Here is a 26,526-nt window from a genome sequence, read left to right as displayed (position 1 = left end):
TTATACTAGGTGTGTGTGGTTACACGTTGACGAGTGCAACATAAGAAAGCCTAACTAGGCTGACATATTTTGAGGCACTGTTGGCAAAGGGGTGATGACGCAGTGGATCATGATATCATAAATGTGCGGCACTGCTGAGCTGCAATGACAGAGGGAGAGAGAGAGAGAGAGAGAGAGAGAGAGAGAGAGAGAGATTATTTGCTGAGGCAGTGAGAAGAGCAAGTAAAACGTGCTGTCTTTTTCGACACAATATAGTTTACCCTCAGTCTCACGGTGATGATGACCTCATAAACCTGCGCCGCAGTCAAACAGAGTTGAGTACAGAGAACGGTGAAATGGTAGACAATGGTTTGATAAATATGCATCAATGGTTCAGCCACAGACCGTCACTACACTCCCAACATTTAATGTGGCTACAACTTCCACTAATCAGGAGGAACTTTGACAAATGACTCAATTCTTCAGGACGTAAGTAATATTAGGGTATTAGTATTAGCCTCATTGTAATTTCGACACCTGCTTGCATTGTGTGGTAGCTGTTAAAAAGGCGCAGGGAGAGTGAATTGATGTGGCTCCTGTGAAAGATTCGTCTCCAGATTGGTGTGTGGCAGCTGGGCTCTGGCAGGGCTCTGGCACCGGGGATACATGGCAGTTAAACTGTCACTTGCAGGAACTATAAATCTTTTGCAGAAGGTGAATGCAGCATGACAACCTCACAGGTGTGTGTGTGTGTGTGTGTGTGTGTGTGCACGCGCGCGCTTACCAGTCCCATGTTTGTCACAATACTAGTTGCTTGTCTATATGTCTTTGTCCCTCAGTCATCCTGAGAAGCACTCTCCAGATCTTTAACTGGACACTTTTGGCAAAGTCAGAGTGAGTCAGGATACTCTTTTGTATGTGTGTGTGTGTGTGTGTGTGTGTGTGTGTGTGTGTGTGTGTGTGTGTAGGGGGTGGGGGTGCTGTCACTTTGGCAACGTAACTGCACATATTGCAGCGATTACCACAGCGGAAAAATGTTTTTCTGCAACATGCAATTACTACAGATTACAGATTGCCGCCCTTGCATCAGAAGCTCTCGCTAGAAAAGGAGAAACACACTGTGTTTGTGTGTGTATGTGGATTTGTGTGTGTCGTTACACACAAATAGACAGACAGACACAGAGACAAAGAAAGATGAGAAATGATTATAGCTCACACTAAAAACCACAACTGAAAAAAATGGGGGAGTTGACGTATTTATGGGACTCATTTAGATTTAAAAGTTATACTGACTTTCAGGGGTAAATAAAGACCCTGGAAAAAAAATGCAATCTGTCCTTCAGTGAAATGAAGAAAAGCAGAGCAGGGCACATTTTGTGGGCCTTTGTCCATCATCATCAACATTATGAAAAACATACACTGATGTCCTCATGAAGTACACAACCCTAAGCGCCACAAGTCATATCAATTGTGTACTTGACATTTTGTTCCAGGTTACAAATCACCATGAATATCAAAAAGCTTCCTTCAGGTCACACTAAACAATATAGCCCAAAAGTGGTGCCCCGCAGCAAGGCAGGGCCCTATTTACAAACCCACCAGATCAAAACTCAACCCAAAGTGCTCCTATAATAGCACTGAGTCCTTTTGGTGAGCTTACCATCCAATGCTACTTTTAGTGGGTTTTCAAAGAATAAACAGGCCTGGGAACCACATCACAGGCTGCTGACTGTCATCGTTGGGTGAGTGTACCCGACGGATTACGTGAGGGCGGAGCGACCGTGACACCGGGGTTTACGGCGCGTTCCCCCCTGCCTGCCTCGGGTGTGGTGTGTGCCATTGAACTGCCACTGAAAGGACAGGGAGGGGGCCTAACCACGTTCAAGCCCCAAACGCTGATCATAGTGAACCCATCACAGTGTCTCGCTGTGCCTTTCATGACTTTAGTGGTTATTGTGAATGGGAGGCATGCTTGGTTGTGCAGTCAGATATGCGCACACACCAAGCCCCGTCGAGAGCAATGGTGAAAAAAGCTATTAAGATCAAAATGTACAGTACTTAAACTCAGAAACGTTTGCTGAACGGCGACCACTGTAGGCACAAGTGGTTATGATTACAGCATAATAGCAAAAGTAAAGCCTAGTGTAAGAGAAAGAGTCAGAAACTGACTCAGTAATCAGTTACATAGCAATATCTATCTAAAGTAAGATAACATTAGCCACTGTAAGCTACTGGTCATACCAGACCAAGTAAGGCTGTAGCAGTAAAACCCGAGTGTAGTGATTTGAGAAAGGGTGCATATTGTTGATGGTGAGTTAAACTTTACATTTGTAAGAAAAAGACTGTATTATTTATTCTTTCAAAAATGACAGTGTCCCTTTAAAGTATCATAAGTCAGATGGCTGAAAAGTTAACCCGGTGTAGAAAAATTATAGTATTAGATTGTAATACTGATGCATTAATGTGTACGCAGCATTTTAGCTGGTCGAGGTGGAGCTGGTTTCAACAACTTTATATGCAGTTAAACAGAGTTTCTACCAATAGAACCACTCCATTCAGTCCCATTTTTTTGTTACCCCCGGTGGTCAGCCCCCCCCCCCCCCCCCTATGAATAATTGAGTATGAAAGACGAAAAAAGATCTGCTACACATTTTTTCTTAAAAAAAAACAACAATTGTCTCATCTTTACTTATTTATTTAATATTGGGTCATTTTACCTCTGGGCATCGAACTGCTATTTGAATTAAACAATCTGCTAACAACTCATTTATATCTGAAGCCTTAGAAACTGCTTTTTCAACAGGTCACAAACTGAAAACATAACCACTGGTTTAATATTTAATATTATATTAAATAAGCGTATCATTCATTTTATTCTAAATGTAGAAGCTTAATCTGAAAACTAATTAGCTATAAGTGTTAAACAAATGTAGCGGAGTAAAAAAATACAATATTTCCCTCTGAAATATACTCAAGTAGAAGTTTAAAGTTGCATAAAATAGAAATACTCAAGGCAAGAACTTCAAAATCGTCCCTAAGTACAATCATTTGAGTAAATGTAGCCTACTTGGTTACTTTCCACCACTGCTCTTGAGAAGTAGCAACAGTACCAAACTCCTCCTATAATTTATTCAATACCAAATTAATTGTCAGTTACAAATACATGCCTGGTATGTTTGAAAACGAATGTGCTCTTTAAAAAGTCCATTTACATTTAGCAGACAGAAAAAAATCATCTAGGCTGCTCAATTGATTCAGAGGGCTCTTATAAGCCCTTATTGGCTCCGCTGTGCACCTATTACAAAATGTAAGCAGAATATTAAAGATGCATGAGATGACTGTGCTCATTGTCTCCTCTGGTGACTGCTACATCTCAACTCATCACGCTTGCATAGTAATTAGCTGCTGGGTTTGGAAACGTCATCATCCTCTTCATCATTTTTAGGACAATATATACTCTAAACGCCTTCAAGGATCTGGAATTGGGGCCTGACACTCTCATGAGTTATTGGATATATAAAGTAGGCTACTACAGAGGGCAAATTATAGAAGAAAACTATAGAATTTAAAATTAAAATAAAGTTTTTAGGGTCACTAAGCGCTAAAACAAAGTTTGAATACACAAGTGCATTCCAGTGATCATAAAAACTAACACAGACAGCCATGGTGGAGAAAAAATAACATACAAATTTATGTGATCAAAATTGTTCAATGTGTTTCCTATTTTCTTGTCTGAACATCAAAATCGACAAAAGTGACCACCAATTGTGATGTGCTGACACATTATATAATCAAAATTTGAGAGAGAATCAGCCATCAGAGCAGCAAGAGCCCAAAACCCAAACAGTCTGTACCCACTCACTGTTGTTTAAAAGTTTCTCCATATACTTGTGTATATAAACACTCCAACGCTAGAATATGATTTGGCTTTGAGGGGACTGGCACAAATAGCCTTGGTGACTTACATCATGCTTGGAAGTCTAATCACAGACACTCTTGTCATATCAAGCAGAAAAAGTCCATTTCATAGCGAGCAACGTTTCAGAAAAAAAAAAGAAAAAGGAGGGAAGGGTAAACAAGCCCGGCGTTCCACAGCCACCGCAGAATTCATCATTCATACAAAAAAATACCCCGAGCCCCAAAGTAGAGCTAATTTAATCCGAGAGGAATAAAACTCCATTTCATAGAAGTTGTCCATTCAGAACACTCATATTTCCACTGAGCAGAAACCCCCGGCTGAAATTCGAGCAGACACTTTTCGGAAGGAATGCATTCGGTGGGTTGAGGGCCAAAGCTTGCCCTGTAATTTGTGAATGTACAGAAATGTGTGACCGCCACAGCTCCTCTAAAGATAGAAATCTTTGTCTTATGTCATCGGCAAACCTCAAACTATTTCTAATTGCCCCTGTAGCCCCCTTTTCCAAATGAATAGCTACCCATCCAAAGGCTTATGTGTGCACATCTGAAAATAGCCCAGGAGTTTACACAGGCTAATAGATCATATTCAGTAAAAAAAAAAATCAAAAAAAAAAAATCAAAGTTTAAAGGGATCTACACGTATCTTAGACTGTCCCTATCTTCAAAGTGACTTTTAAGTGGCACTGAAAGCAGTGTGGGTGGCATTTAGAGGCAGGTATAAGTTTTCAGACCCCAAAGGCTTCCTCTGGTTTCTCTGCTAATGGGGATCATACTCATATTAGTCTTTACAATCTGACTCATTACACATAAAACCTAGAGTAAGTGGGGTTTCCTTTGTTTCTTTACTCACAGAGGAGGAAGTGTGTCCTTGTAAGGACTCCAAGGAACTTCAGCATTAGTTAAACATAATTTTGTACATCTGTTTAGGTCCCATTTAGAACCGTTTGACCATGGTGCTGCCATATGTTTATTGCCAACAAACCATTTTGTGATTCCACAGGGGACGCTTTTCTGTTATGAGCTTTCATAATGATTCAGGTCAGGAATACAGAGCTGAAGGCAGCCTCTCAGTAATAAGTTTTCACAGAGCGACCGTCAGCAATCAATGATGTGATTTCTTGATTTATATCTGAAGGATCCATTTTCTTTTTATCCTTGAATGGTAAGAGTCACATATGCAGAGGCCTATTTGAGGTGGGTCCGGGGTTTCACATATCCTCCACGAGATCTGTCTTGATTTCAGGCTCGACCCACCCGAATCATTAAAAATCGTTCAGGGGCACAGCGGGCTCTGTCCTCAATGCCTGTGCGGCTGAAACTGTAGAAACTGCATGTTGAAATGCAGAGGTCTAAATGTGACAGGCGCCCGGAGCGCACATTACGGCTGAGCAGGGTATAGCTGGGGCGTGCGGTCACATATTAATAATGAACTAGCGCAGGAGGACGACTAAAATATCACCGGCATTGTCATTGTCCCAGTCGAGCTGTACTCAAAATAGAGGCTGCATGATAGGAGATCTGATCAGAGGCGATTTTCTGCAGTTAGGATGGTAGGGATTTAGCTGCTGCTGTTGCACAGAGTGATTCAACTGTGAAATAAGTGTCTGTGGGGGGTTCACCTAAATTTACAAATCAAAAACATTAAAATCAAAACACATTAGGCCAAGGACCACAAGATTTCTGTTGTCTGAATTCACAGGTGGTCACATGATGGTAATGACTGTATCACCATCATTTAAATATGTTTCTCTGACTGGTATCACTTCTAAAGTAAAACAGTGAATACAAAACAATTGGGTGGCAACCACACCTATCACCAAAAGAACAAACAAACAACCACAAACAAGATGTATCTTGTGCCACAAGCTTGGTTAATATTTCTGTGACCCCAAAGCACTGTTAAAAAAAGAAAATTCTCATGAGAAATTTGAAAAATGAAGAGAGACACAGAGAGATGTTTTTATGTGAACTTGATTTATAGAACTACATTTTAGCAACCTTATTATACATAACTTTAAGAGATTTGTTTTCCTACTTTTACTATATGTCAGTACACTAGTGCGCTGGCCGACCACCACTGATACTGTGAGGTTTGTTGCTGGGTTTGATGCCACATAAAAAGCAATTGTGAAAATAAGCTATATTATTCCAGCCTTATTTCTGTAATAGGGACTTGTCTGTTTTTGTGTTTAATGTTTCCTTTTCTTTCCTCTGCAAATCTTACTCTGACTGTGGCTCTGATTTAGTGTGATAGGAAGAGAAATTAAGGAAAAATCTGAAGCCACTGCGATGACTCCTTGCACCACTTAACTGCACTTAATTTATTCTCATGCAAGTAAACAACTTAAAAACCACCGCACACACGCACGCAGAGGCGGGAGCGCGCACGAAAAGTAAAATGTGTTATTATAAAAATGAAACATCGATTGATTGAGTGCATTTAAAAAATGCGTTTCAAGGAAAATCCACATGATATGTTCAATATTGTTTTTATTGACATATTTCCTGTTTGCATTAATTAATTTAAATCATTCTTCAATAATATTTTTTTGGTAAATTTGATTATTTATTTTTTTTTACATCAGAGCTACAGGGAATTTTTTTATTAATTTAAAAACCAATCAAGTCGCCAAATCTTTCAGATTAATGTTTACTGTCCTCATTAATAATAAACTCTGTCAATGCTCACTAGAGCTAACAAGGTAAACTTATATACAGTATTTTAAGCGATGTTTTCTTTTCTTTCTTTTCGAATTTTCTTATGCATTTATAATAAAAGACACAAAACGGTGAACCAGTGAATTCTTTTTATGTCCTAATAGAGCCGGAAAGGTTAACCCTAATATATCACATGGCTTCAGTGTACGGTTTATAAACGAATAAATGCCAGTGTTTTTATAATCATTTAATTTGCATCACTTATAAAGATTATTGTGATTCAGGAAGAAAATCAAACGTAGACGTGAAAAAACAAATGTCAGCGGCGCTTTTTCTGACGACAGAAACACCTCACAAGTTGAGTTCGTTTAACTGATTTGGCTGAAGTCGATATTAATTCAGATTTCTGACAATCTCTGGGCGCAGATAAAAGTTTCCTTTTCCTCTGCAGATGTGAAATGTCTGCCTCAGACTGTCTGAACTGACAGCGATTGAAAAGGCAAATGCGCCAACTAGTGTCAGAAAGCAGCATGGCGGAGTGTTTGCAGGGTGTGCCGTCATTTGATATAAACCTCAACATTTCAGGTTTCTAATGAATTCAGCCTCCGGCACACACAAACACACACACTGATTAGTATATTGTGCCGTTTGATGTGGAAGAAATACATCTGTCTGTTTGCTTTAATTCTCTTATTAATTCACTTCAGTCAATTAGAGTGATAGGATCTGTCTTAGACCCTTAATTTCACTTTATGAAAATGTTATTTACCTGGAGAGAAGGTGCGAAGCAGCCAGATATAATAGCATTTCAAAATGAATAAATGAGACTAAAACCACAGGCCTCTCTGCAGTCTCAACCCTTCTTTAGATTTATAAATAAGGCAAGGTAAAAATAGGTCAGAGAAAGTGCTGTGACAAACCAGTGTGACATGTATAAAGGTGCAGACCTTTCCGTTTATATATTATTTAAGCAATAAAATAGGCTCCCTGTAAGACTAATAATTCATTAAAAAAACAGAGGTTGCTTGTCATTAAACCAGAATCAATTATTTTACATGTTTAAATCATCACATTAAAAAATTTACACGTTCTTCATTTAATGTCAACGTTGCTTGTGCTTACTGTCTTGTCGTTTAAAAAATAAATCATTGTCTAAATAAATAATTGTTTTTTTTATACAATTCTGTAAAACATGCGTCCTTTCCTCAAAAAGTTATTATAACTCAAACTGTCTACTGTCTCTCTGCATCATGTTAACGTATAAATGCTGTAAAAAAATAAATAAAGAAATAAAAGAAATAATAAACACACAAGCAGAGAGAGAGGCACAGATAGGTATCAATAATTCAGTCTGTGTGTGACAACAGCGCTGAAGAAGGAGCACGAGAGAGTTTGATTGGTCTGGTGGAAGCCCAGCCCAGCAGATTCATTGGTGGAAATCATCTCCGCACTCCCAACCACTAAACACTAAAATGACTCGGGTAAAATAATATCGCGGCACTCAGCACTCCGTTCAGCCTCGCGTCTCCTTCTCGCGCCCTGTAAGGCAGCGCAAAAGGATAACTTTAAAGGAAATTTAACAGGAGCAACAGGACAGTTCCTCTTATACCAGAACAAGTTTCGTTTGTGGGGAAGATCCAACAAGGATAAAGTTGTATGAACTTTTACGCAAGAAAAGGACACTGATGTACTTCAACTTCAGTTTGACTGTAGATATTCGGGTTTGATCAATTTAGTTTTGCGGGGGGGGGGGTTTCAGTGGAGTCTGGTGAGATCTGCAGGCGTCTGGAAAAGTTTGGCTGTGTAGCCGATATTACTGTTTTTTAAAACTTAAGCCGAGAAAGCCAGTCAGCTGGACTGTCTAACTTCTCGCATCGTGGCTGGATTACCTTATTACTGCCAACAGATTGTCACTGATCGGCAGTAGCCTAAATGATTTAGGGGATTCGTTGACTGATTTAAGATTTCAAAGTGAAAGCTCAAGTAGTTTACTGATAGCCTATATTGTGTACAGCGGCTGAAACTGTCCATCAAGTGTGCGACAGATAAGAGCGCCGATATCAGACAAGTTCAGCACTGTGAGATTCTTTGAAGACTTTGTTTGTCCGTTTTTTTTGCTGAAGTTAGAGAGAAAAAAACCCAGAGCAACCCTAATGTTCCTCATGCTAACACATCCTGTGCAGATGATTTAGCACACAGTCACCACAGTGTTTTGTTTAAGGTAGGGAAGCTCTCTTCACTCAGACTTAGTGCGCTCCCGCCTCCATCCTTTGCGCACACACGGCGGACTCCTGAGACCATCGGTGTCTGGAGGACAAGAAAAAGAAACAGTTTTTCCTCCCAGAGAGTCCTGCTCTTCTGACACAACCCAGTCGGGTGGCACTGACCCAAGCTGTTGTGATGCATATTCCCGTAGAGCCGCCCACCACCAGACGGTTCACGCCGCCCTCCACGTCCTTCCCCTGCAGTAAGATTGGAGACGGCAACGGGGCCATGGCCACCCCGGGGCCCCTCAGGTCAAGACCGGACACCAGGAACGTGGTGGACGTCCTGGCGGATCACGCCGGCGAGCTGGTCCGGACTGACAGCCCCAACTTCCTCTGCTCCGTCCTCCCGTCTCACTGGAGGTGCAACAAGACGCTACCCGTGGCTTTCAAGGCAAGACACATGGTTTTTAATGATTATTTATTATATTTTCATTTTAATGACGCATTCTGTGGTTTTCTAACTGCGGGAAATGCATGAGAAAATACTTTTTAAAAACGGATTTAAGCGAACCAGACATATTTTAAGGAGGCAATTTAATTATAGTTATTTGTAAATAATTAGAGCTCTAGGAATTGGGCTTTTATGGATTCTGCATTTTGAAACTGTGTTGGACATTACTGTTAAAACGATATGCTCTGCTTTTATTGGCTTTTGACGGCACCGTCCAGAAAAATAACATCTTAAATCGGGACAGAAATAATTACAGACAACAGCTCTGAAATTACAAGAAATCTGAGCAAATAGATCTGAAGTCATTATTTTAGCAGTAGCCTATATTTATTTGCGATGATGATGATGCTTCTTAGGTAAATATTTGTGGCTTGTGTCATTGTGACGCTTTGCATTGTCTATATCATGTATTCGGGATAAATATCAGTGATAGAGCAGGTAATTCTATATAATATATATTATATTTAAATGCCATTAGTCTATATTGGAGGGAGGATACCTAATAAAATCTCCCAGATATGTAGACAAATCGTTAATTGTTGACATTGTGGTGAAGTTGTGGAGATATTCCTGCTTCATATTATGGGAGCCGGATGCGGTTATAAGCGCGCAGTGCGCAGCCTACATATGGTTTGGTGACCCAGAGTGACCGCCAGCTTTCTCCCGTGCAGGTCGTGGCTCTCGGGGATGTCCCCGACGGGACTCTGGTCACCGTGATGGCCGGGAATGACGAGAACTACTCGGCCGAGCTGAGGAACGCTTCTGCCGTGATGAAGAACCAAGTGGCCCGCTTCAACGACCTGCGCTTCGTGGGCAGGAGCGGACGAGGTGCGCTGAAATTCTCTCTCTCTCACACACACACACACGCGCACGCACATCGGCCTGCACACATACAAGTAAGAGAATGGCTAAAACTGCTTGTAATGTCATTTGCAGCAACAGTTGGAAAAGCGCTTATAATAATATAGAGGATCATATTTCTTAGTCTAAGTGGAGTAACGACTGACATCTGACAGCATGTTATTATTTTTAAGTGAATGTGAAAAATGATTAAAGGTCTAGGTCACCAAATATGCTGCACAGACGCACATGTAGGAAACGTTGATCCATGATCCTCCTTAAAATATAGTATTTAAAATATTTTCCCCCTGTCGATATTGCAAAGATAAAAATTGCAAATGTGGAGTCATTTAGGCATGGGTACGGCGAGTGCCCACATTTTGCCAACTGACGTCCACGGGTGTCATCCAAAACATCTGGCCTGCGTCACGGTGAACAGTTGCGACGTGACTGTAATTTTCTTAATCCGAGGGAATACAAATAATTATCCACATGGTGTATGTCTGAGGGATGGATGGAAAAGCACCTCGCAATTCATGTCCTGGGACACTTTGTCGAACCATCCCCGCCAGCACAAAGCTGTATGATCTAATATTTACCATGGGTAGGCTACTGTGTTTAATTGCTGTGATAAAAAATTCAGAAACTAAAAATGAAATGTCCCGAAATAAAAAATAATTTAAAAGCCTGATTGTTCACAAAAGGTCTTCGACCAGAGGAAGAGCTTCTCTCACTCAGCTCAGAGCCTTCTCTGAAATTTTATATTCCCCTTTAATGTTAAAATAGCTGTGGTTTGATGACTGGGAAGAGGGCCTCGTCTCCAAATTAAAAAGTAGCCTTTACCTTTCATTTCTGTAGTCAATTACCCCACCCGAGGATTCTTTTTTTTTCGTCCTCCTCCCACGCAGTCTCTTTTAAACAAGAGATGCCTCTTTCAGAGCCGGGGACGAGCACCGGGCCCGCTTCATTACACAGCCTTCTTCCCTCTGCACGGACTTTGATGCAGATGGGAGCAAGAGCCTGCCTTGTTGAACAATAAAACTATCACTGTAAGCCCTTTCGGACAATCTGGAACACATTCTCTCAATAATCTAAATCATACCCGCAGTCAGGCCATAAAAAGAGGTGCCCTCTGTCTTTTCTGTCTTTTTTTTGGGGTCCTTAATTCAAAGACTGCACCGGGGGAAAAAAGCCGGCGATTAGGCAATGTTAATTTGAAAAAGTGAGGTATTGTTGCAAAGAAGAGGGCATATAGTTTACAGATCATTCGAAAAAAGGCCGTTCATAAAGTGAAATGACACGTCTTCCACTCATCTCATGGACATGTTGCTGTGCTGCAGGAAAGAGCTTCACTCTGACCATCACCGTGTTCACCGGACCGCCACAAGTGGCCACCTACCACCGCGCCATCAAAGTCACCGTGGATGGACCCCGAGAACCGCGCAGTGAGTACAGCGCGCGCGCGCACGCACACACGCACGCACACACTCGCCCACCAACACTACTATTGTTGTTGCTCAAATGCATTGCGGTGTGATGCCAATGTTGCAGAGCCACCCAGCTAGAAGCAGATAATCCTGGTTCAGAAAGTGGTGGGTGTCAGTATCTCTACATGCTAAACGAAATGCATGAGTCATATGCAGATGTTATATGAAAATCTAATACTGTGAGCAAGTCTCATAGTGTGTGTGTATGTGTGCGTGCAATGCATTCAGCACATTGTGGACATAAAAATCTTCACACGATCACATGTGCAAAAATTCGGTCTCCACTAGATTTACTTTGGGGTTAATACTTGGTTTTGGGGTTAAGATTAGAATTAAGACTAGGTTAAGGTTGGGGTTAGGAATGTAGCGGTTATGGTAAGCCTCTAGAGAATGAATGTAGGGCAGTACATTGTCCTCACAAGTATAGTAGTGCAGATTTGTGTGTTTGTGTGTGTGTGTGCAGCAGGGGCACAGGGAAGGGCCCAGTCAGAGGAAACTGTAAAGCATATTAAGGCATAACCCAAAGACCACTAAGAGGAGCTGAGTGAGTCTCCAAGCCGCAGGTGGCTCAGCTCAGTCGAGCCCCCTCCCTCCTCCTTCTTCTCCTCAGCCATCTCTCACCCCTACCTTCCCCAGAGCTGGTCAGAGGGGCCGTACCTGACCGACCACATAAGTGGCTCGTTGATTTAACACAGGGCAGACTCTGGCCACTGTTAGCCCTGGCAGGGAGGCTCGGCGTGCTAAAGCTGTTAGCGCCACAGTTCAGCCGCAGCTACATTCTCATGCGGTTTACTGCTGCTTGTGTTAGTGATGGTGGAGAGCAGTGTTACTCAGATGAGTCAGGGGCTGAGGGCTGGTGGCGTATGTGCAGATGAGATGAGTAGGATTTCATGATCTACCTATGGAGCGGCTTTATAATGGTTCCAGAGTGCAGAGTTTTAGAGGTCTGTGAACGGGCTGATTGCTGAGCTTGTGCTCGTGTCTGTGGAGGGGGATATTTGGGACAGGGTGGATTTAGCCCAGTCAAAACAGACCACAGCAGGGGAAGAGAGAGTGATAGCACCACCACCACTACCACTACTACCACCATACAGACACACCTGCCAGGCTGGATGCTAATTGTAGAGGCATTAAAGAGAACAGTGACTGCAAAGCAGAGAGGGACTAGTTAATAATAAACACTGCGTGTGTGTGCGTGGGTGATTTCAATTTGATCATCTTTTGTTTAAAGAGAAACGAAAACCTTAATGTGTGTCCGTGCATAAATGAGTTCCCATGTGCATCGGCAAGTGTCTCTCCGCTTGAAATAACTGTACATTAAGGTTGTCTCCTTTCTGTCTGTCAACACATTACGGCTGAGGCGTCAGAGTGGCCGTGCTACTTTTACACTGGCGCTGGGTGCTATAAAGTGACACTGTTTAATATAGGGCAGGAGGAATTTAGGGCTCCATTAAACTCTGTTACACAGTGCTGAGAGGGAATTCATCGAATGACAGAAAATAAACTTCTGCGAAGGCTGATATTAAAAAAAAATATGTCTGCAATATGATTTCAATATGTATTAACTAGAAATTCCTTCAGTATAACCCACTGGAAAGAGTGATTGCTTGACTCGTGCAAATGAGTCAAAGTTGATCTGAAATATGAATAATACATCCAGGTTCTCTGCAGTAAAACAGATCCTGCATCAAGCAGGAAATGCAAACATCTGATCGCAGTTAACAGAATAAGCACTTTGAAATGCAGCACATTTATAGTGTTCATTATATTGGTTTGAATGAGCTGTCAGATGCGAGGCTGAGATGAGTTTTCGGTCCAGTTTAGTTTACCGAAGGACGCATAGCCTCAAAATAGAAATCACTTGCAAGATGAGATAAAGGACTTCTCATATTTAAACAAGCAGCACATTCTAGGAGAATAATATCAGTCATGTCCCGACACAGTCAAATCACAGGAACACGCACTACCATTCAGATATTATTAGGCCCATAAAAATAATCAGATTCCTCTCTAACCACAAGGCACCACTTTATATGGGCTGTACAAGGTTTAGATCCAAAGCAGAGAAACACTTCTGCCAACGCATAAAACTAGCAGCATTTTTTCATTACAAATCTCATCCTCAGAGACAGCTAAATATTCCAACACTGCTTTGATCCTAGTTTTCTTCCACACGACGTTGCCTGTACATCTCAGCTTGAGCATTCATAGAGTGCAGACAGCCTGAAGCCAGACTTGGCCCACGGTGTGCTCACCTGTCCGCAGGCTGGCAGGCTGCGGGGCTGGCCTGCACATGGCTTTACAGGCTGTTTGCGTAGGGCCTGCATTTGCATGGCTGCCAGCAGAGCCATGGCAGGAGTTGGCACCAGGGGGGGTGGAGGTTTTATTAATGTTTACTGATCCAGTCAGGAGAACCTGATGGACAGGACTGCAGCGTTGCTCGCCTGCGGCATTGTAACAAAGAACAACATGCCTTCGCAAAACACTTGAGTAGTAAGACAGACATACACATACACAGGCACAAATGTTCACACTAATTTACACACACACACACACACACACACACACACACACACACACACACACACACACACACACACACACACACATACACAGCATTTTGTTCTTAAACAGAAAGTAGGCTCAATGTTCAGCTAAGTATTTTTGTCTCCCCTGCTGCTGATTTCCTCATCATGCATCCGGCATTCGTCATCAAGTCCCCTCCACCCCCCTCCCCTGATCTATCTGTCATACTATATTATCAAACTTCTGCCGAGGCCACACTGGAAGCACAGCTGTTGCAACTGAAAACTCTCCCTCCACTTCTGTCTGAGCGGCAGCTTTAACAATGCGCCACATCCGACAAACAAGAGAGAGCATGCTGAGCTGAAAACGAAAGAAATGCAGAAAAGAAAAGCAGATGACTTAAGTGTTGAGACCCTCCCTGTAGCTGCTATCAGATGCCTCTGCACCACCGCTCACACACATAATGCACCCGGCTGGATTATTCTCACCAATAGATCCCGCAACTTTATTTTTGGTGCCCTTCTCACTCCCTTATTTATCCATGACATCAGTCGCTGTCTATTTACCCACAGGGGAGGGGCCGTTTGTATTTCTGTATCTCTTGACCTGAAATGAATCAGTCCCCTGGGGAACAAAAAGGTGAACTCACCGCAGGTCAGGCTCGGTCAGAGAGATCAAAAAAGGGCCAGAAATATTTTGAGCTTGTGAAATGCTGTTCAGAAATACTTCTCACTGCGGTAGTATGTCCTTTTTAGAGCCTGAAAAAAATGATTAGCATGAAAGTATTGGGACACAGAGCAGTTAGTGAATTTGTTGAAAAAGATGTACAAATAGATATGATTCACAGATGTGTAGAAAAGATAAAGAAAACAATTGTGTAAGAATGTGTAAATAAAAATTTGTGCAGAAATAAAATACATTTTGACACATGTGAATGTCTGAAGACAGATTCAAAGCTGCCATCTGCATGTGTGACGCTGAAGTTACAAGGAACTATTTTACAGTTGAATCTGACTGGGCAATCAGAAAGCAAATAAAAATTTGTAACAGAGTTGGAATAAAGTCAGCAAATGATTCTGGTAGGTATTTATTATTTCTTTCTAAAAATCGAAATCTGTTATATAGGTCTGTGGGTTAAGAAGGTGAGAGAAACAGAAAGGACAGTCAATTGTTAGCTGAATGTTGACGATGTGGAAGCCTGTTGTACGGTGGCTCAGTGAGGTCACAGTGGCAAATTGTCTGAGGAGACTTGAAAATGATACACATGAATACACCCTAACCACAAGTGTAAATGCAATACCTGCATTTGTTCAAATAGAGCTCACACTACCACCCATAGACCCACACATCCACTAAAATCACACAAGTGCTGTCGTGTTTTGTTGCCTCTATTTGCTCGGCTGGGTGTGTTCACACAGCTCCAGGAGGAGAATGGCGGGCGTGGGGGGGAGTCGAGGCGGCAGGGGTGCATGTTGGAGTTGGCGGGTTGATTCTATTTGCATTTGGCACACATACTGTACAAAGTATGCAAATAGACAAACAATGACATTTGCTGTGTTATTTTTCCTGTGATATTGCAGTCTCTCTGTAAAGTCAACAAAAAGATAGCATGTGCGTTGTTGCGTATGTATTTGCTCGTACTTACACCTGCCAGGTGCGTCCATCTCTTTAAGTCGGCCCCACCGGCCACGCCCATGCTCTACAAATCACATGAAAGGCTCACCCTCAGTGCGAATTGCTCTCTCAAAGGCAACTTTGATGTTTGAAAATGGAGATGGGTGTCTTTGAAAGAAAGGCCTACAGGTGTATCAGTGCCAGGGGAGGGGAAAAACAGTGGCATGTCTGATGCTGGGTGCTTTCCTGACTGCTAATGGCTCACCATGACTCCCAGATGTATAACCTGGAGACATGGTGGCCTACGCATGCACACAATCTATTTCTCTCTTTCTTTTACACACACACACACACACACACACACACACACACACACACACACAAATAGTCTAGCCTCAAACTCATGACCATCTAATTTATGATTTTGTAGAGAAGATAGTCTGCCTCAATACCAGTGACAGACAGATGGGAACAGATAAAGAGGAGATTTTATGTCTTCTTCAGAGAAATTACACTCTGTGGCGTCTGCATTGACTGGAGGCCGTCGACTGTGGCGTTCCTCTTCCCTGGGGTCACTCCAGACGCGTCATACTTGGCCCCAGTGATTAGAAGTAGAGCAAATATTGGCCAACTGATAAATCCACTGGAATGCAGCAGTGTATACTGAATAGGTTTGGACTGATTTTAGAGAGGAACTTGTGTGTTGGGACAAAAACATTCACCGCATTCTGAGGTCTGAGGCTTGTGATGGCTGGCGGATGAGGACAGTATCATGCAAGATGTCTGCATATTAGAGACAAGCTATTATTTTGTAAGACATTTTTATGTGTTTTTATGTTAGATATGGATCAATGCAGGACTGCTACTGTCAGTGTCATTAAAGTATGATAGAACAGACATGAAAGCAGCTGTAATATAATCAAATTTTGTTGTGGGAGGGTAAATAAAGGACTGAGATGGAGGCTCTTTGACCACTGTTGCCACCTTAACCACATCTAGAAGCTTTGAGGCCAACTCCCTTTGAGGGCTACACACATATACACACTCACAGACACATGCACATGCACACACAGCTGTTGGTAATCCTACTTAGGCTTTTGTTCTTAGGCTTTCCTGTGAAAGCAGAGCTAATTAGTCTAAATACCTCATCTAAACAGAGTTATAAACAAAGAAAATACATCCATTTGTCCATTACTGGCACTTTTCTTCATCTCTTCTCTCCTCGCAGCCTCTGTTTGCTCTTCGGCATGTTGCTGCAGCGTCAATGCCCACGTTTCTGCTAAATAACAGTAAAAAGAAGAACGTTGTGTAACATTTTGAAACAGAGCGGCGTCTCCTCCTCAGGCCAGATGATGACTGTCAGAGCCACACACAATAGCCCCGGGGTAAAATGCCCTTTCTTTTTCCACTCAGACAAAAATTTCCACCCTGCATTTGCTGACGCCAGATAGAACAGCACTAGGAACTACCGAATTATTTACAGCCAGCCTCAGACAGCGCTTTTAATTCATACTGATGATGCAAGTAAAAAACATTTTCTTAGAATCACTGACGAGCTCTACCAACATCGCTACTTAGCTCTCTCTCCCTCTCTGTCTCTCCATCTACTCCCTACACACTCCCCTCTAAACTAAACAGCCCAGCGTCTTTCCTGTTTACCTACCTATGAAGGGAAGTAAAATGCCCACTCTGTGTGTGCTCACTCTTCCTTATTTACACTGACCCATACAGGAGGGAGCCATTACGACCTTTCAGCCGTAATTCAATAAAAGTTCCGTTCTGCATTTAGAAAAATAAATGGCCCATGAGTGGAGGAATATTTTCTCCCCCGCTGCATTATGACAATAAACCGTTTTCTGCGTTAGGGCAGTGGGGACGGACGTGGTGCGGGGGACGGTTTGTGGGAAGAAGGCACCTGCTGGTTACTGGAAAAGACGCTATGTACCACCACCCTGCGGTTTTGGATATTTATTTCTTCAGGTCTTAATGGTTAGGAACAGTGAGCAAATAATAGGTGTAGCGAGGTCTTTCTTTTACTTCCAGGAGCGGAGAAGGTTGTAATGCTCTGGGTAAACACAGAAGGAAGTCTTGGCTCTTCAAAATAGGCTGGAAACATCACAGAAAAGGGAGGTCAATTGTTGTAACCGCAACGCTATTGCAGCAGTCCACTAACATGATAACCTCAGAGAAAGTACTGAAAGTGATGTTAATGCCTACACAGTGGAAAGTTCACACATTTCACACATTCACTTTGACCCACCTGGAATATGAGTTGTCATTCTGTGGAACTGTGTGTGCGTGTGTGCACGTTCAGGGGGGCAAATGCATGCTTGTTGCACATTATTGTGTGTGAGCTAGTATGCACAGAGGTGTGAACGCGAAGCCGTTTGACACATCTGCTGGCGTTGCATTGATGTATGTTACAGCGTCAGCTTGCTTTCCTTTCCCACAGCCTTGCGAGGCCCCCACCTTTCCTCCGGCACCTCACTGCTTAGAACAACCTGACTACTACGTACACGCGAACTTGCATGCCACACAGACACACACAACAACCCCATTCACCATTAGAGCTAAAATAACACACTCAATGCAACTTATTACTTAAATATGATCTGTCACTGGAGCCAAATAGGCCTTCTGTGCTCGACAAGGCCAAAGCAGCAGCAGCAGCACTGGGAAATCTACAAAGTCTACAGGCAAGCAGCCAAAAAGGCCTGAAAAACAGCTTCATATCAACCCCAACACACTTCAACTCCCCAACTAGAAGACGGTTACACACATACACACACATAGTATGGGATGGTGGAACAAAAGAGGGATGATTGCTCCAAACTTGCTACGGGCCTTGTTGTTGTATTGTTAGAGAATCCGGGTGCATTGGCCCTTATTTTGACACCCCTTCACTTTCTTTGCCTGCCTCAACCTGCCGCCTGTAGCGCTGTCCTTGTGTGGAAGTGCTTCTGTTCCGCACGCGCGCACACACACACACACACACACACACACACACACACACACACACACACACACACACACACACACACACACACACACACACACACACACACACACACACACACACACACACACACACAAACAGCTTTATCCCCTTATCAGAAAAGGAAGGCTGTGCTCTTTGCTCAAACAGTCTCATGTAGCAACTTCCGCTGTGAGCAGCTTGTTTTCAGGCTTGCGAGGGGGATTTTCACACTGCTGACGTCCCCAGAGAGAGACTGGTGCATCTGCCTGAGGGACCAGATGATCCCCCAGCTCTGGTCAGAGAGGGCGCACTACATATAAACGCATGTCAAAACATTTGCTGACCACCTCCTGAAAGCTTAGACGGAAATTATGTTTTTACAAAACTCCACTTGCCACTGTATTCAGTGCTGTCCTGTTCATGACAGAGACTTCAATTCACACTTAGTTTATGTACCAAATAATAAATGGTCTGTGCATTCAATCCATTGTAATGATATAGTCGTAAAACTTAATGCATTCATTCTGAAAGTGTTACGAGAATGTTATGTAAATAAGTGTAAAGTAGCGTAATGTCTGTGTGTGGCTAGCATCGACTCATTTAGGCCCAGACGAGACAGCCACAATCACCAGCCAAGGGTAAAACCCACATCCTTCAGGGTCAGCCTCAAAACAAGAACTTTGATTCGTCCCACTGTAAATACCCAACTGTGTGATTGGTGGCCTTGGGAGACACGGTGCCAAATACACTGCTGCAGAGATGCTTTTTGAGCTGCGCTGTGGTGCCAGTAATAGAACGAAAAGGGAAGTATAAGAAAGAGGGGCGGAAAGGAGGAGGGTGGGAACGAAAATGTAGGGGGTTCAGGTCTGCTAGAGAGGAGGAAGAGGAAGACAGGTGTACAACACTTTGCTCAACAGATGTTGAAACATCCCCAGTGCCTGTTGAGGGTAAACGGAAGTTTGCTCGCAGGCAAGTAGGCCTCCCTGCAACATACGCTCAACTGTCGCCCCACATTGCACTGTGGGGTTTCAAAAGTTAGATAAGGACGCTGCTCTTGTGTTCACATCTTTTCAAGACTTTACTTTCGATACATGAACACATAAAGCATGGGTATACCTTACCTAAGAGGAAAGCTAGATGCATTATAAGTTGTGGTACTATTGACTTGACTCATCAACACAAAAAAGAATCTCATTCAAACATGATAAAATATCACAGACAGCTGCTATCACAGTAGCCTTCATATGAGACTCACACATGCTTCTTACACTGCACAGACATTTTTGTATGTAATCCTATAGCAATACTTAGACATAGACTTTACAATCCAGACATAGATTTCAGTGTTATGTGTGATACCTGCACTCCAAATCAATTCTAGTCTGTTATCAGAGGCCTATCATGTCCATTTATACGTCAAATACAAATATTTACACTTCAAATATATTCAGTGCAGACTTGGGCCAGGGCCAAAGCACGTATTGCCCTTTGCCGTCCAGATAGAGTTTCACTTTGCGCCTGAAAAAGCGCCCAGCCCTTTACTAAAAAGAGCTTGTGTTTAATGTGTCTCCCTTTGGACGGGAACATATGTTTCTTTCTTTCAATGCAGACAGAGACAAACAGACAGAGACAGAGGGGAGAAGTAGAGAAAAAGTGGGGGATGAAGGAAGGAAACAGGTCATATTGGGTGATCACTCAGCTGTGACACTGGCGTTTAAGGCCTGGCTGTCACCTTACTGAGCAAACACTGTCTGTGTTGAGCTGATATGAGCTGTCTTTGTGGAGGGAAGGCTGGGCAAGACTCGGTGGAATTTGCTGTTCATGTGGTCTGATCTTAAGAGCACTGGGTGCAATCTATGAAAAATAACTTCACAGTTCTCACATTGCATACATTTGAATCCATCTCCATGAGCTTCAAAGCACGAGTGCAAAAGAGCAAAGCAGCATCTCAAGTGATTGTGCAGTGGAGATAAAATACTATCAGGAAATAAAAAGACACACATACACAAACAAAACTAAGCAGGGCTGAGAACAACACACCCATTTCTTCAAAACACAGCCTTTCAGTACATTGTTAATGCCAGACATTTTATATCAAGCATTTTATTTGTTCTTCATAGACTTCAATAATGCTTTCAGATGATGCGACCGCTACTCTGAGAGGAGGCTAGTAAATCCACAACCTTTAGCATCCATTTCGGTTCTGGGTGCGTATTGAGCGCTGCTGTTTAGGCCTCATGTGTGCATTGGCCCCCATCTCCCAGCTCTATCTTGTGGTTATGATATCATAGAGAGAAAAACAAGGGCATTCTCTCCTAAGTGCACCCTGACACATTAAATATTCATCCGACCACAGAAACCCCTCTGAAATGGGGCCGGTGTGGAACAGTGGCACCCCTCTGGCCCCCGGACCTGCAGAGTAGAAGTCAAATGTTGGCGGTTGGAGCAGGCACACTGTGGCTATAGGAAGGGTCAACTGGCCAAAGGGAGCGCATTAACACAAGGTTTAAATTGAAGATACAGGTTGAGTGTCTTTGTTGCTATCTTGCAGAGACTGTAATGATTTAGACAACAGTTATAAAAACTTTTCTACATTGAATAACTATAATAATAATAATCTTTTGTCAGCAAGGCAAGAAATACAGAGATAAAAGTTTAAAGGATGATTTTTCACTTTAAATCATACAGTAGAGGCATATGTTAACTCATAATCAAAGAACTCCCAAGTCCAAGTGAAACTGAGACTCAACAGTCATTTTCATTTTTTTTTTAAAGGGACAAAATAGTAATCAAATTATTCCTCTTTTATTCAGTATAGTTTTGCACAGCAGGCCTTTGAACTTATATATCACGTGATGCACATACAGAGTCTTACAGAATCCCTATGGTAGCCACAAAAAAGACAAAAGTGCTTAGCAAAATTCAGATGGATGCAAATAAAGTGTCTTAAAAAAGATGAGAGGAAGTCTGAGTGTGCTGCCCTCCAGATAGGCTTAGTTTCCATGAGACAAAGGCTGAGAAAAAAACAAAGAAGAAGAGGAAAAGAAAGTTTCAAGCCGCCTCCCTGTTGATTAGCGGTGTTAACAGCAACTGTGGGCCCCGGGTAAATGAGCTCCAGGCCTCATTTTAATGAAGCCTCCGCTCCCCCCAGAAATCACCCTCTCGCAGTCCACTAAACCCCCCTACTGGAAGCTTTGAACAGTGTGTCGCCAAACACACTGTGTCCCTGCCAACTGGAATTGGGCCACGGGATCCACAGCTCAGCTCAAGTGTGTGTGTGTGTGTGTGTGTGTGTGGGCAGCTGAATGATCACTTTCATCCCTAAAGAGCCAGCCAATTCATCTTAGACCACCATTGGCCACAGAAAAACTGACTAATTATCATTTTTTTCCCTGCTGTCTGTCTGTTTTTTTCCAACCAGTGAGCGGTGGGATGTATCATTTCCCTGACCTCAGCCGTTTGAGGTGGTGTAAATCTCTTAATAACTACACAAGGACACATATAGGGGCTATATTTGGAGGGCTGCTTCCCCTGGCCGCCCCTGCTCTGGCCTGGAACAGACAGTAGCCACAGTGTCTATGTGGGTGATGGAGCCTGGACCTGGCACTGTGTGTGTGTGAGAGCAAGAGAGAGCGAGACAGACAGAGAGAGAGAGAGAACGCTGGCCTTCATTCCTTCCATCACAGTTTAAAGAGAAGGCAGACGGACCACATATGAGTGTGAATAAAAAGATATCACAGAGTGTGTGTGCCGACTGGTGTCCGCCCAGAATATGTTCCTGAGTAACGGCACGGAGCAAACTGGTGGGCCAGTCGGTGGAAACACACACACACTCACAGTCCTTTCCTTTGGCGTCTAACATCCTAATGCTCGGGAAAACAGCTGGGGAGCAGCAACAGAACTGCTGTCTTTGCTCAGACAGATTAGTCATGACTGAGTCTTTCTCTTTCTCACACACTCACTCAGTGCAACGTAACTGTTGATGAGTGGGTGTGAGTAAAAAAAGTACCAACGTTTTCTGTGCTGCACTTTTGATTTCAGTGCCTGCCTGCGTTCAGACATTGCATCAGTGTGCGCCTGTGTACCTTTTGTGTATCTGTATCTGCGTGTGTTGGGGGCCGTCACTGCTAGATATTTCTATCGTTTGTAAGGAGGGGATGGAGGGGAGGTGGTGGGCACAAACAAATGGACAGAGCGGTAAACGAGAGGAAACTTTACCCATGGGTCAGCCTCCGAGGGAAGATATATTGCCCATGGGTCAGTGGAGAGAAAGGACGGGCAAAATCCATATTGGTCCGTCTGCCTTGCCCCCTTTATATAGTGATAAAATATTCAAATCCAGCCATTACTTCACATTAGGCTACTCTGTAGAGATGCCAGGGAGAAAACCACAGAATGTATACATGCTGGTTCGCACACAGTTTTGGTGCATTGATAGTTACATTAAAATCTCTTCCTCCCATTAGAGGAATAGCCCTCATCCGGACTGACGTCTGAAATTTAAGGTGTGTTCACATGTAGAGCATGTGCACGTATGTGTGTGAGTGTGCGTGAACATGTGTATTTGTACGTGTGTGTCTACATAAAAGGCATGATCAGAGATTTTTTTTTCTTTACCATCTCCCTGAATGGGACATCAAAGCGATAAGGGCACTAAGTGTGTTGGTTAGCTGTCCAGGTCTGAATAAAAGAGAGGCAGCAGACTTGCTTCACTTACTCTGAGTTAATTCTCACCTCCTGTGCAAATAAAAAAAACACACACTCAGACCTACAAAAGCTCTCCTTCTGTCTTTCTCTTTTTTTTTTAAATGTTTAAGACTGATGACTTTATGGTCTGGTAGCCTTGTCTGGGTGTTTCCTTCTGACTAAGTGCTGCGTTAGTCAGATTTGAATGTATGTGTGTGTGGGTGTGTGTGAGAGGGGTGTTTATTGGGTACAGATCTTCTCACTATTTCTTGATTTAGGCAAATGTGGCAAGATAAAGATCACTTAACGTCTTTAGTTCATAGAAATGTTACAATTTGGAGTTTATTATTTAGTTTATATACTTAAGGTTCAGGGAAAACAGCATTACTCAAGCAATCATTTTCATCCACTTATGCTATCGTTATCTGCAGATGACGCGGCAGCAGGTGCAGCTTGGGTAACACTTAGTGTCTAGCCAATTTCAAGGTCTGCTAACAGTCAAATAATATTTTTGTATTTTGAGCTGAAAAACATGGTAACAGCCCCCCCCCCCCCGCTTATATTTCATGTCTGAGTGTTTGTGAATTACAATGGAGAATATTGATGGTCTTCACAGTCCAAGTCAATTTTACACTAATTACAGTTTAGACAGGCAAAGAGATTTTTTTTTTTTTTGCCAGGACATGTCAAACTGCCCGGCTCCATTTAGAAATCTGGAAGAAGGAAAGGTTTTCCAATAGGACTCTAGTTATTGTTTTTGCTATTTTTGTACAACTGGAAATTTAAAGTGCCATTTTGTGCCATTTTCCTGGTTGCGTAGGTGGTAAATTGGCAAGTCCTTGATTTCTCTCTTACCCGTCCTCCTCATGTCGCTGTTTCAGGGCACAGAGTGAAGATAGAAGACCCCCAGAAGATGCAGTTCTCGGACAGGCTGTCAGAGATCGAGCGCTACCAGCGGAATATGCGAATAGGCCCAGTGAACAATAATCCCCGTCCCATCCACCAAACCCACCTCAGCGCACAAGGTGAGGACCACTGATACATACAACCACAAGCAAGCAACATCCTCATCACCAAAATCACCACAACAGTGTAAAATCAGCTCACATTAACTGCCAATACTTAGAAGTAAATAACTCCTTTAATAAAACAAACATATTTAGTTTTATTTGACCAGAGGGTAAGTAATCCGTAACACAAATCTGTTACACATCAACACAGTACATGCGGTTCACCCAGCATTGAACTAAGCCAAAAGCCCTTCATGTGCATTTCCTCCACGGGGGACTTTGGACTTCTGCTAACTAATCTGGGAGCTGGTATATGTGTTGGCTGTCCGAGGGGAAGCTCATGTCAGTTCTGTCCCCGGATGCCCTGCGTTGGTGAGTCCGGACCCCACAGCGTGCAGGGTTGAGTCTGTGGCCAGGTGGCACGGCGGGTGCTGCCAACCGAGCTTGGCCTGGGTGCTGAAGCTGGCCTCCGCACACCGCACACTACAGCCTCAGGAATGTAACAGCCGCCCGCTACCTTGGCAATCACGTCACTCTCAGACTGGTCAAATGTGCGGGGGCGGGAGGTGGTGGTGTTGGTGGTGGGGAGGGGGCCTGAGACTCAGACTGAGGTGGTGTGATGGAGGGGAGGGGGTTGTTTCATGCATATGTGTGTGCGCTGTGGACAGCTGCGTGGGTGATGGTTGGAGTGAGGATGAGTGTTCACTCTCCGTCACATGTCAGAGCGTCTTTAACAGGATGCCATGTCTGGAAGCATGCAGACTAAACACACACACACACACACATATATATATATATATATATATATAGTGTGCCCTCTTCTTCCACCCACTCTCTAGTTCTCATGCTGGCTAATGAATCTCATTACCTTTGTATCAGCATGTTGCTGTGTACAGGAGGGCTTGTTTGGAAGCTCTCGGCCATGTGTGGGTGGAACTCTATCAGTGTGTATCACAGCCATACACCGGTGTTTGGCCTTGTGCGTAGCTTCGCCAGCACTGAGTCACCAGTATGGGCCTATCTAACAGCTGACTGTGGGGAACACAGGGTCTTTCACCCTGCATCCCTGTGTCCTTACTGCTGATATTGATTTGTTCCCTCGCACAGCCTGTACCAAGGAGAAACCATGTCAGCCATTTTAGGAACACCACTGACTGGTTATGCTGAAAATAAACACTGTGGAGCTTCAACACAATACAGCCACTGTGATTATAATTTTCTGATGGTTTAGAGGCTGGCATGAGCTCTGTAGGTTGTCTGCCAATAAAAAGCCCCCTGCAGCTAAGCTTATACTGACTTGAATGGGGGGGGGCAGGGAGAGGTGTACAGACTTGGTCCAGACAGCAGACGAAGAGCAGCTCTTGCTGTGCTCTCATCTGCCTTGCACAGGATTAAGGCTAGTATTATAGGAAAGTCATAGGCTTGTCAGGCTTCAAAGGGCTGTGATGGTGCAACACACACATGTACAGTACATACACAGTGAGCAGACACAACACATTAACATCAGTTGGAACTGTCAGAAAGGCCTTGAGCTTTACGTTACAGCTGCCGGTGACTGGAGGCCGTCTATAAGAAGTGTGAGTGAGACAGACGAGGGGAAGGGCTGTAAAAACCACACACCTTAATCTATGGTATTACCATCATGACGGCATACCGCAGGACAAGAGTGGTAAAATAATTAAATAACAGAACAGAGAGCCCTTCTCCCTCCCACTTTGTCTATCTGTTGGAGTGTATGAGCAGCAGACTGGAAATGTATGTCGCGGCACACATCACACAGAGCGCTCCCGTATGTGTCGGAATCATGCGCAAACAACAACACTACAGTATTACAAGCGAAGCTCAAACATAAATAGACATGTTGTAATAAATCCCATTCAGATACACAGGGAGGTGTTTACATATCAACAGCACACACGTCTCAGCTTTTGGCGGCCCTGCCAGACACTGTTGTATTTTGCAGATACTTTAAATCCCGGGCCCTGTTTGTTTGAGAATTGCCGGGTGATAGATGGCCCATCAACACGTTATAATTAAATGGATTCCCGTCTTGCTGTTACAAAAGATGTTTTCCATTTTCTGCAGCTGGAACCTTGCATTTTCCCCTTGAAGA

At 43.3% G+C, this 26,526-nt stretch overlaps 1 protein-coding gene across 3 annotated transcripts in view; it reads left to right on the top strand.

Annotated features, from left to right (window-relative positions):
- runx3 (RUNX family transcription factor 3) overlaps positions 1-26,526 on the top strand; it is a 48,736-nt gene that overhangs the window by 10,487 nt on the left and 11,723 nt on the right. For 2 of the 3 annotated variants that reach the window (XM_038728923.1, XM_038728924.1), the window contains exons 3-6: positions 8,972-9,213; positions 9,945-10,101; positions 11,454-11,558; positions 24,285-24,428. In XM_038728923.1, coding sequence (XP_038584851.1) covers positions 8,972-9,213; positions 9,945-10,101; positions 11,454-11,558; positions 24,285-24,428 — 648 coding nt within the window. The remainder of the gene's footprint in view (positions 1-8,971; positions 9,214-9,944; positions 10,102-11,453; positions 11,559-24,284; positions 24,429-26,526) is intronic. The other variant, XM_038728925.1, reaches the window with a different exon arrangement.

The sequence above is a fragment of the Micropterus salmoides genome, unplaced genomic scaffold (genome assembly GCF_014851395.1).
Source record: "Micropterus salmoides isolate LMB-PRFRI ecotype aquatic unplaced genomic scaffold, ASM1485139v1 Ms_hic_scaffold_19, whole genome shotgun sequence".
NCBI classification, from domain to species: Eukaryota; Metazoa; Chordata; class Actinopteri; order Centrarchiformes; family Centrarchidae; genus Micropterus; species Micropterus salmoides.
The sequence above is the reverse complement of the archived record's forward strand: the minus strand, read 5'-3'. Positions and strand labels throughout refer to the sequence as shown.